General features: G+C 38.1%; 1 protein-coding gene across 1 annotated transcript in view; it reads right to left on the reverse strand.

Moving 5' to 3' along the window:
- Positions 1-3,267, reverse strand: part of LOC126470558 (zinc finger protein 135-like) — a 95,095-nt gene extending 91,828 nt beyond the window's left edge. The window contains exon 1 of the mRNA XM_050098496.1: positions 3,131-3,267. Within this exon, the coding sequence (XP_049954453.1) occupies positions 3,131-3,133 (3 nt within the window). The 5' untranslated portion in view covers positions 3,134-3,267. The remainder of the gene's footprint in view (positions 1-3,130) is intronic.
- Positions 3,268-13,014: the final 9,747 nt, after the last annotated feature.

Raw genomic sequence — 13,014 nt, forward strand, 5'->3', positions numbered from 1 at the left:
GACATATTTTGCATATTTTCATTCAGTAATGTTATACAGAATGATGATCTGGGATAACTCGTCTTTAAAAAAGAAAGTCTTCAGTGTGCAAAAATGTGCTGTGAGAATAATATGTGACACTCACCCATGATCATCTTGTAGACATATATTCAAGGAGCTGGGCATTTTGAATGTTCTTTCACAGTATGTTTATTCCCTGACAAAGCTTATTGTAAATAGTCCACTACAGTTCAAGAGGAACAATGCACTACATAATTACAATACCAGAAAGAAAAATTACATTCATTTCTCACATTAAGGTTGTATTTAGCACAAAAAAGGGTGCACAATGCTGCACCAAACATTTTTTTATCATTTACCCAGCGATATGAAATGTCCGACAGACAGCAAAGTAAAAACTGAGAAAGTTTCTCCTTGACAACTCCTTCTATTCTGCAGAAGAATTTACATTATTGTAATGTGTAAAAGGTGTGTGTGCTCACATTTGTAACTCTTTCTTGTTGTAAAAAAGATAAAAAATCAGAAATGTTGAGAATGTAATTGTATGTACAAATTAATTTGCGATGTGAATGTAAAATGACTTGTTCACCACCGTTACAATCTATTGTGCAAAATGATCCATTGAACATATAACTAACTACCTACAGAATTATTTAACATATATTCTGTTTACATCTTATGACATTTCTCGACACCAAGCAACTCCTCAAGCGGTAATCAACATAGTTTCCATAAGCACGAATCAATCAGATCCCAGTTTACTCTGAACACTCATGATATCCAAAATGCCATGGACACTAGCTCAGGTTGACGCTGTGATTTTTGACTTCCAGGAAGGCTGCACTGTCATCTAGCAAACAAATTACGCCTGTACAAAATATCAGAACAACTATGTAATTACACTGAAGACTTCTCTGTAAACAGAACACAGTATACCGGTCTTAACAGAGAGGCACCTTGAGAAGTGAAGGCAATACCTAGCGTACCTCACGGTAGTGTGACAAGACTGTTACTGTTCACAATTATACATGGCCTGGTGGATAAGAGAGTCCGTAGCCCTATGATGTGTGTATTAGGAGATTACATTACTACAAACTTGCTATAAAATGCAGACACATTTGTATATGATCAATGTATGGTGTAAATATTAGCAGTTGACTCTAAACATAAATAAAAATAATTTAATGCAGGTAAATACATGAACAGATCCAATATCATTTGCCTATGTGATCGGCAATCAGTCAGTGGAATCAGTTACAACTTTCAAACATTTAGGAGTTTCTACTGAGAGTCATTTTAGGTTGAATGACTGCACAAGTTGAACCATGGAGTAGTTAAGTGCCAGACTCAGATTTATTGCAAGAATCCTGAAAAAAGTGTTATCCAAGCACAAAAGAGTCTACCTTGTTAGCCCAATTTTCTTGAGTGCTGTTTATCAGTTTGGGACACTTATGAAGTTGGATTAACGTTATAGAAGAAAAACATCTGTCACACGTTTGTTTAGTTAGCAGGTAATTGTCACCGAAATGCTCAATGAACTGAAGTGTGAGACATTACAAGAAATATGTTCTGCATCACAGATAGCATCAGTTACAATTCTATGAACCAACCTTCCAAAATGTGTCAAAAATATACTATTTCCTACAAAATATAATGATGATGATGATAACACAGATGAGTACAACAGGATTCATTTGCATGTATGCACCAACCAGGAATGGAGTAGGAAGGGGGAAATTATTCTGATACATTATGTGCTCTCCATCACACGCCATATGGTATCTACAGAATACAGATGTCAAAAGTGCTGAGCATGTGAATATAACATTTAATGGTGACTGTCACAGTGCCTTAGTAACTTGTACAATTCAGCAGGTTCATATTTTAGCATATCACTTGGTGAAATACATACCATGTATGCATTCACCAGCTGTTTATCAATGATGGAGTCTGTATTAAATAATAGGGATAGTATACTGAATTTAAACTGTTGCAGAAATAACGGTATGCTACAGTCAACACTACCGTACTTTCACTTTGTAAAATACTGCAAACCAATGAATGGACATAAATAGTTGTATTTTGTTCACTTTCCACCACAAAGAGGCTTCACAAATGTATTGAGGATTTAAAAGCCTTAAATTTGCAAATGAAACTGGAGAGAAGTGTGATGATATCATGAAACAAGACACTCTTTGCTCACAAAAAATATATACATTATGTAAACAAGTACTGATGATAGATGTGAAACCTGATTCACAATAATACAGTACAACCTATATCAATATAAAAATATATGCACGTTCTAACATGCCTTAACAAGCAACCAATTTTCATACACGGCTATCATGGGACCGTGGAGCACTTAACATTATTTAGTTCCCAGAAAATCCAGCGTCTCGTATATATATTTCTATTACAAACACCAATTATTAAGCACAACTCTTGCATTGTTGTTAACATAACTATTTAGATCATTTATTTGTACTCAAAGTTGTGTAATGTGCTCAATAATTATAACTGACAGAATAAATATACCAATGCAAAACAATAAATAATTACTAATATTTAAAAATGGCAGACTGACCCAGTAGCTTTCCTTTTGTACCCGTTAATAACTGTGATAAACATTGGTTCCGAAAGAAATGACGTTCACATGTACCACTGTCATAATAATAAACGAGAGTGCCTAGAATGTATAAGCAATTCTGTTTATGAGCGTTTGAGCCCATTATCGAACAACAAGTTGTATATTAGCATTGCTGTCGAGATGATTATACTGGTCTGAGAAATATTAACTTTATCGAAAAATATGATACAAAGTCAGGTTGTGACAGTACAACTTCTACGCAAGTGTACACCTAACAGTAATGAACTTCACGACGCCCTCAATCAGCAAACGATGTTTCAGCGATTATCACAACAAATCAAGTATCAACAAACATGTAACATCTGTTTTTTAGTACGAGAACGCGTGCTGACAGATGATAATATGCACATTTAATTTCAGCAAACGCGGTAACGACGACTCATTGTCATCCCTATTACTTCAAGTTGTCAGTGTAAGTTTATCAACAAATGCCAAGTGTTTCTCAAACCTTATTCAGAGTTTGTACAAATTTCAACTTACCATTCTGAATATGTTTGTTGAAACTACTGTTTTTTATGAAATACGTAACACCATTCACCGAATAACAATAGCATCAGCACTATACCCCCCGCACAAGCAGCAGCAAAACACACACTATCCGCCATTTCCTTCTGGACTCGCACACATAAAGTACAAAGATATGTCTTGCGCTTGTCTTGAGAGGCCACCTGCAAATTTTAATGTTCGGAGAAAAACAAGTCATTCCTTCACAATAATGTAACCGCAGAAAATATTGTCTTCATTATGGACATTCTTAAGCCACTACAATGAAACTTTTCCCGAAAAAATAAAAAAAATTGCGTAGCTTGGCTTCCCATTATTCAGTAACTTGCTTATATTGGAACAGAACAGTCAACCTGGAAGTAATACTGAAATTTACACGTGTCTTCTGTTAAAATTTCAGTCTCTTCTCAAAGCTTTCGGTGAGCATACAGTCTACACTTTGTTGGACATATTTCGAAAGCTCTCCACTTATTTATTCAAAGGACAGATTTTATAATCTCGTTACAGTTTTTTTTCTTTCCGAAAATAAAGAAAATTTCGAACAACATATTTTATAGTTGTTTCAATGTTTTCACCGCTACAAAAATTATTCAATGTGCTTCGTGATTTAAATCGGTCTTTTGCTCTGGCTGAGGCCATACTATTCTTACTTCCCTCATACAGTGTTTTGACGCGACTTCGTTGGTGTCACTGTGGTCCTTATTAATTTGATCAGTTTCTCATTTTGATGAATGCTGCTCCGCGCCTTTCTAACAGTAATGACTTTCATGAAGTTAGTGGGAATCGAGCGACAGAAGTGAAGCCATCTACACGAGTACCTCATTATTGTGTCTCACAGAACACTGGCTTGATGAGGACAAGTTACATATTGTGTCCCTACCTAACTTTGTGCTAGGTGGTTATTTCTGTAGAAAAATTCTTAAACATGGTGGCAGTTGTATATTCATCAGAAATAATATAAACTTTGCAAATATAAAATTTCGTGTTGATGTAGTGAAGGAAACAGATGTAGATCTATCAGGAGTTGAGACAGTAGACATTAAACTAGCCGTTATATGTTTATACAGAGCTCCAACTGGTGACATAAATACTCTCCTAAAAAGTTTCGAATATTCACTTAACAGACTAACACAAGGAAACAGGAGAGTTATTCTATGTGGTGATTTTAATATTGACTTTGTAGAGGATACAAAGAAAAGAATGAATTACTGAATCTCGTGCAAACTTTTAACATGAAATCCACCATAGAAACAGCAACTGGTATCACAAAGACTTCACGCACCATGATTGATCAGATATTTGTAAATGTAGAAATGAAGTATACAATAGGAACACTAAACATAGGCTTTGGGGATCACACAGCTCAAAAACTCTCTCTGAGTATGGAAACTGAGCTACGGCCTACACCCTGCCTAACAACCACCAGTAGAAACTACAGTAATGAAAATATAAATAATTTTCTCCATTACTTGAGCAAAGAAAGCTGGTAAGAAATTTAAAACTGCGAACACACAGATGGAAGATGTAATAACTTTATTAACAATTTTTCCTACTACTTTGAACTGTGCTTCCCTCCAACCCAGAGGAAAACATACACAAGGAAAACAAAAAATAAATGGATTACTTGTGGGATTTTAGTATCTTCAAACAAAAAAAGATTACTGTACAGATTGTCCAAAAAACTCACATCACCAGAATTTGACTCGTATTACAAAAACTATAAAAATATATTCAAAAATGTTGTCAAACACACAAAAATAATGGCAAATGACACATACATAAAAATTCCACCAATAAGACGAAAGCCATATGGAATATTGTCAGGAAAGAAACTGCAGCAGAACAGATAGACTTCCATATATTAACAGCCTAATGGAGAACTCAACTGTGATAACTGAACCTACAAAAACTGCAAATAAATTTAATTCCTACTTTACACAGATGGCTGAACATCTTATAAATCAAAATTTACAGTGCACTCCAACAAATCAATCCAGATGTACTATAAATAAAATCTATTTTTCTATACCCTACCAATGAAATGGAAATACTTAGTATAATCAAAGAACTGAAGCCCAAATTCTCTTTTGGTACTGACAATATCCCTGACTATATCTTGAAGAAATGTGCTCCCCTCATAGCCAGGCCACTTGTCAACATCTATAACTGGTCTCTATCAGAAGGGGTGTTCCCAGAAAAATTGAAGATAGCAAAAGTAAAACCCCTGTTCAAGAAAGGGATAGAAACAGAAGTTTCAAACCACAGGCCAATCTCATTACTGTCTGGTTTTTCCAAAATAATTGAAAAAATCTATTATAAAAGACTAATCAGTTTCATAAAAAAATAATTATTTCTCAAATACTCAACATGGATTCCGAAAATCTAAATCTACTGAGACAGCTACCTTTGCATTCCTAAATGAAGCCTTAAATGCAATAGACAATAAAGAACATATCTCATCCATATTTCTAGACATCTCTAAAGCATTCGATGTCATCAATCACAACATCTTGCTTCAGAAACTTGAATCTGTAGGTATTAGGGGCCCAGCCTATGAATGGATAAAATCGTATCTCCAAAACAGAGAGAAATTAGTTGAGATTACTATCCAAGAAGGGAACAAGATAAAGTCCTACTGCCCAGAGAAGTAGAGCATCAAGTATGGTGTACCACAAGGCTCCATTCTAGGACCAGTTCTGTTTCCACTCTTTGTAAATGACTTGGAACCGACTAGCCCATGCCATAATTACATAAAATTTGCGGATGACACAAATGTGATAATAAAAGGAAGGACCAAAGAAGAATTACTACACGAGATTAAAAGTTGTACCACCCACATTACAGATTGGTTTTCTGGAAAGAACTTAGTAATGAACACAGAAAAAACAGTTACAATGCATATACACAGTGCAAAATAAATGTCCACCAGCACCAGACATAGAGTTGTTTACTAGAGCCCTCGAAAATGTAAGCTCTACAAAATTTCATGGGATATGGATCCAAGAAGATCTAAGATGGGACCAACATACAAAATACATTACAAATAAATTAAATACCATTTGCTATACTATCAAAATTCTTTCTGATTGCACATCGAGAGAGGTACTAAAAGATGTATACTTCGCCCAGGCAGAATCCTTACTGTGATATGGCATAATCTTTTGGGGAATCGCATCTGCTAGCGAAAGTTATTTTATATGCCAAAAGAGAATTATAAGAGCCACAGAAAATGCTGCATCAAGAAGCTCATGCAAGCCCTTATTCAAGAAACTACATATCCTTCCACTACCATGTCTGTACATTTTACAAGTAATCATATTTGTAAGGGAAATCTTAGAAAATAGCAACATCTTGTGTCAGCCAACCAGAGTATCCACCTGTATAACACAGGGAGAAAGCACGACATACATGTTCAGCATGCACACACAACATTAAAACAGAATGGACCATTTGCAAACAGGAAACAGACTATACAATAAGCTACCTACAAACATTAAAAAAATATAAGATGCTTCAAAATTTAAAACTGCTGTCCATAAATATTTATTGCAAAAATGTTATTATAGTATAGATGAGTATCTCAAAACATACAAATTTATTGCCAAGGTTAAATATAATGTATGGAAGCTGAACCTTCAGTTGTGATAATATTAAGCATAAATCAATGTACATATTATTGTATGATTTAAAAACATGTATTGTAAATCACAATGACTGGTCGAATATCATAATGGATACCTTGTACAACAAATGATCAAAAGGACCAATAAGAATGTAATGTAATACTAATAGGAATCCGCTAAATTTAGATTACACGATGTATCACACAAATTTAAAGGCTGCAAATTGAGCTAAATACTTAGGGATTGCGATTAATAAAAACTTAAAAACTGAAACTGGACAAATTGGAACGATCACATAGGAAATGTTGAGGGGAAAGCAAACCAACAACCGCGATTTCTTCGACCCCGGATCTACAATATTTCCGAAAGGGGCAAAGGGGCAAAAACTGGATAGTGGTGTGCCCCCCCCCAGCCGCACCCTCGAGCGTTTGAGATAGGACGTCAGAAACTTTTTTAAAAAAATTGATTTCTCAAAAAATATATTCATTTGGTAGCGCAAATCTTTGTCAGAGAAGTTTGATCAACGAAACATACATATTCCAGGAAATGTAAGACATGTTATTTGGCCTTAAGTGTGCAAAATTACAGTGCCATGACTCTTCGCACAGCAGTCTTATATTGCACATCATTTTATTTCGCTCTGTGGAATTTAAATGCATATATTTTATAATGGAAGCCATGAAACCTATATTCAGGACAGTGGAAATTAAAATGTCCTGTGGTGCCTCTCCTGCTCCCAGTCAGTCGGTTTGACATCCTATCGGCTTAAAAAAACTCGCAATTATTACTGGGTGGGACTATTTGTAAGCGGGAGAAAATCTGCACTCTTTATTGCCTATTAACTAATAACTGAATCTTTTGTGTGACATAAAATTATATATAGGAAACTTAAAACCAGTATAGACTAGAAACAAGAAAGACGGTACACATTTCTTCAATCCTTAGGTCCCAGCATTTTTTTCTCTCTAACCCTGCTACGGCTTTACACGGCGTGCTTTCCTTTCTGCGAAAGAATCTATGACCTCATCAAAGTTCGTCATATGTTTTGCTACATGAAAAATCACACTGTCGTTTTCTAATAATGATACAGCTGCTAATGCGAGTACCAAAGACTGGTGTGGTTTCCTGATTTGGTTATTTCCATTTTGTCACTGCTAGATAAAACGAAATATGCCTTTCTAATATTGCAGCAATAAGACAATGTTTTGGCACTAATGGTCACTTTTATTTACCTCATGTACATTTATAACACGACAGAATATAATTCAAGAAGTACCAATATCAAATGCTTATTAGACCTATTACAAGCAAAAAGTTTTATGATAGGAAATAGTTTCACATCTCATTCATATGCTCCAGTTTCCCAAGCACAAGATCGAAAAGTAGTATTACGAAATATTTCTATAAATTTGGAATCGTCATATTCTTAGTTATAAATTGTGTGATCCTTGTTTCTTCTCTTTCCTCCCGTTCTATCAACCAATCTCGTTATCACTAATTCTGTAACTATTCCCTCCATAGTCAAAACTTATTCTCCAGTTAACTTCGCTATCCCTGCCATAATCATCAGTTTTGCTATCACTCGTTTATTTTCCGGTTGGGCGTTATTACGTGTTCATACAACGCGTTTTACGCGCTATTCCGAGAACTGAACTTCAGCGGCTGTTAACCAGGGACTGTACAACTGGCCCTTAGTATTGTAGTGATCTGACAAAATTTTCTGTCAAAATTTCGTTTTCTTTGATACAGCGAGAAGATTAACATGTACTCTTACTTACTTGTTATTTCTGTTAGTCGTTTATTTCCACTTTGGTAGTCTGAATCTATGGATTTCACTAATAATTATACAACGCTGATCATTCGCGCACCTAATCAACCACATAAACCAAGAGCGATTCGCATTCACCAGTTCGGGTTTATTCGGCTCAGCTATTATAGCCCCATTCCCTTTTGTCTGTGGGAAAGTTTTTTATTTCTAGATGCGACGGAATTTCCCTGGCAGACACATGACGTACACTATGCACGCATTCAAAAATTAACTGATGATTCGTTCAGAAATAAACTTAGAATGTGTTCAAAAATATTCAAAACCAACAGGATTGCGTTTCAAAATTATATGAATAATCGATAAACCAACGTGCACTGGATGTTAGGAGCTTTGTGAAACAAGGGGTTTTTCTTCAAGAATATGAATTTGGTGCTCCCTGAAATGGCCACCTGGGGCAGATACCTTTTGCTAGAGAAACAACTGAAAGATTTGAAAGAAAATAAATCTCCACGTCCGCATGGAATTCCAGTCCGATTTTACCAAGAGTATTCTACAGCATTGGCCTCTTACCTAGCTTGTATTTGTCACGAGTCTTTCGCCCAGCAAAAAGTCCCATGTGACTGAAAAAAAGCGCAGGTGACTCCAGATATACAGGGTGGCGAACGAAATGTGTTACCATTTTCTTTTCGAATATAAACTTTATTGTCAATACAATCTGAAAGGAACGTATACTACAATAAAGAGCCGTCCATGGAGATTTGTTCGAACTCAGCACATGATCAATATGTCCACCATTTCGTTTCCTAACTTCGTTCAAACGAACACTGAAGTTTGTGATTACCCTACAGCACATGTCTTCCGTAATTTCACTGCAAGCTCGAAGAATAAGTCTTCTGAGCTCCATTAAATCACGTGGACGTTACGGGAAAATTTTTTCCTTTAGGTACCCCCAAAGAAATAAGTCACATGGATTGAGGTCTGGACTATTGGCGGGCCAATTTTGTCCGTCATTGAAGCGACCAAGAAATCTGAGTGAAATGATCCGCATGTCGAAATGCTCGTGTAAAACCTCTAACACAGTGTTTGCAGTAAGTGGCCTTGCTCCATCTTGCATGAACCACTGCGTGTTGAAGGGCAAGGCAGTAGCAAGAAGCTGTGGAATGAAGCTATTGCAAAGCATGCTCAAATAACGCTCGCTGTTCACAGTTTCTTCAAAGAAAAAGGGTCCAATAAGTCCGTGACTGGAAATTGCTGCCCACGCTGTAATCCTCGGAGCATAATGTTGTCGTTCATGAAGCACTTGTGGGTTTTCAGTTGCCCAAAAGCGTACATTTTGTTTCTAAACCACACTGTCTAAATCAAAATGCGCCTCGTCTGAAAACCAAACGTTGTTGAGAGTTTCTTCCCTATCCTTCGCCCACTGAGCAAACAGTAGTCTCTGCTGCTTGTATTCTTCAGTGAGCTTCTGTGCACAGGTCATCTTGTATGGGTACATATGGAGGTCACTTTTAAGAATGCGTTGAACGGAGCGTCTGGATATTCCCAGTTGAACTGCTGCCTTTCTACACGATTTCCCGGGACTTCTCTGTACAGCAACTCGTACCGCTTCAATATTCTCCAGAGAACAAACAGGCTTAGGCCGAGGTCGCTTCGCTTCCAATACTGTTCCTTCCTCTACAAATTTATCGTACAACCTGTGGATGGTCTTCTTGCAAGGGACCCATCGTGTGTTAAACTGTTGTCGAAAACACCTCTGAGTCACAACAAGGCTTTTCGTTTCATGCAAAAGTAACACAATTGCCGATCGTTGCTGCGTCGTCAGTCTTCCATAGTCAGCCATTGCTGCTTACGAGTCTCCTAGCGGCAGTATCGTGAATTACACGTCATTTCGTAACTCATTTGTTTTTCCAAGCTCTGCTGGTACTGCTGTAGAGATCCCAGCAAGATATCTAACGTGCGTCGTAAATTGTGAAAGAAACAATTGGTAACACATTTCGTGCGCCACCCTGTAAGGGCGTAAAACAATGGACCTGCAACATTACAGACCAATATCCTTAACTTCTGTTAGCTACAGAATCCTTCAACATATTTTCAGTTCGAATACAATAAACTTTCTTGAGACTGAGAAGCTTACGTGCACGAATCAGCATGGTTTCAGAAAGCATCGCTCGTGGGAATCTCAGCCTGCCCTTTCTCACATGATATACAGAGAGCTATGGATGAAGAGCAACAGGTAGACTACATATTTCTAGATTTCCGGAAAGAATTTGACACAGTGCCCCACTGGAGGCTGTTAACGAAGGTAGAAGAATATGAAATAAGTTCACAGATATGTGAGTGACTCGTAGACTTCTTAAATAATAGAACCCAGTATGCTGTCTTCGACAGTGGGTGTTCATCAGAGGCAAGGGTATCGTTAGGAGTGCCCCAGGGAAGTGTGATAGGACCACTGTTGTTCTCTATATATATGAATGATTTGGCGGACAGGGTGGGCAGCAATCTGCGGTTGTTTGCTGATGATGCCGTGGTGTACGGTAAGGTGTCGAAGTTGAGTGATTGTAGAAAGATACAAGACGACTTAGACAAAATTTCCAGTTGGTGTGACAAATGTGGAAAAATGTAAGCTGATGCGGCTGAGTAGGAAGATCAAACCTGTAACATTCGGATACGATATTATTAGTGTCCTGCTTGACACAGTCAATTCGTTTAAACATCTGGCCATAAAGTTGCAAAGCGATATGATATGGAACGAGCATGTGAGAACTGTGATGGGGAAGGCGAATGGTCGACTTCGGTTTAGTGGGAGAATTTTAGGAAAGAGAGACTCACCTGCAAATGACACTACATATAGGACACTGGTGCGACATGTTCTTGAGTACTGCCTGAGTATTTGGGATCTGTACTAGGTCAGATTGAAGGAAGACAACGAAGCAATTCAGAGGCAGGCTGCTAGATTTGTTACTAGTAGGTTTGAACAACACGCAAGTGTTACAGAGATGCTTCGGGAACTCAAATGGGAATCCCTGGAGCGAAAGCGACGCTCTTTTCGAGAAATACTATTGAGAAAATTTAGGGAACTGGCATTTGATGCTGATTGCCGAGCGATTCTATTGCCGCCAACATACATTGCGCGTAAGGACTACGAAGATAAGATGAGAGAAATTAGGGCTCATATGGAGGCATATAGACAGTCGTTTTTCCCTCGCTCTATTTGCGAGTGGAACAGGAAAGGAAATTACTAGCAGTGGTACCCTCCGCCACACAATGTACTGTGGCTTGCGGAGCATCTATGTAGAGAAAGATGTAGAAAAGAGCAACTCGTTTTGCATCATCGCAAAATAGGGAAGAGAATGCTACTGATATGATAAACGGATCGGGGTGGCAATCATGAAAACAAAGGCGTTTTTCGTTGCGGCAGGATCTTCTCATGACATTTCAGTCAGCAGCTTTCTCCTCACAGAGTGAAAATGTTTTGTTGGCTCCCATCTAAATAGGGAGAATGACCGTCATCGTAAGACAAGAGACAACAGAGTTCGCACGGAAAGATTTAAGTGTTCGTTTTTTCCATGCACGATTCGACAGTGGAACAGTATAGGCGCTTACTTGTGGATCACAGAGTAATCATGTAGATGTAGACTTCTGTATTTGGAGCAAACGACCGTAGGTACTAGACTACGGGACGTATTCTTGAAATGACCGATGCATTGACGACTCGTTGTCACCGTTCATACCACCACTGCTCTGTGTCGTCCTTGTCTTTATCATCATTATCGCCGCAGCCGCCACTTATTGCCACCTCTAGGCTGTATCTGTAGTAGTAGCAGGGAAAAGTTCGAATCATCCCAAAATGTTGCCAAAATTATTAAAGATGGCGGATCAGAGATGGTGGCCAAAGATGCAGTCACGTAGCACTGATGCCATTGCAGGATATTCAAAAGTTAGCGGTAAACTAGGTCAACTGGGCTACTTCCACTAACCTAAACCCACCACACCCCCCCCAACCCCCCCTCCACCACCACCACCCCTCAGCCCGCTCCCTGCCCCATCTGGAAATTGGTGGGAAAAGGACTCAGTCTGTGCTGGCCTGCCGGATAGGATGGACATAAGTCTTTATTTTGTATGCAGTGCAGTGTATTGTTTATTTAAACAATTTGAGTTGCCAATGATCGAGCACTAGACAGTAGCTCCATTCTGACTGTTCACCTTAAGGTCTGAAGACTAACTTAAGTAATTCACAACACCACCAGCAGAGGGCGCTGTTGAGCCTCCCACATCCCCTCCCCTTCCCCTCCTGTGACGTCACCCAAGATGGCGGCCATGGAAAAAATGGCGAGAAATTCGCTCAGTCTGTGCTGAGCTACTGTACTGGGAATACCTCTCAATGGAAGGCTAATAAAGCACACCTATTGTTTAAATAATTTGTTTGAGAATGTTGTATTTTTACTTCTGAAATTGCAATACCCCTCGAA

This window comes from Schistocerca serialis, chromosome 3, assembly GCF_023864345.2.
Source record: "Schistocerca serialis cubense isolate TAMUIC-IGC-003099 chromosome 3, iqSchSeri2.2, whole genome shotgun sequence".
NCBI lineage: Eukaryota > Metazoa > Arthropoda > Insecta > Orthoptera > Acrididae > Schistocerca > Schistocerca serialis.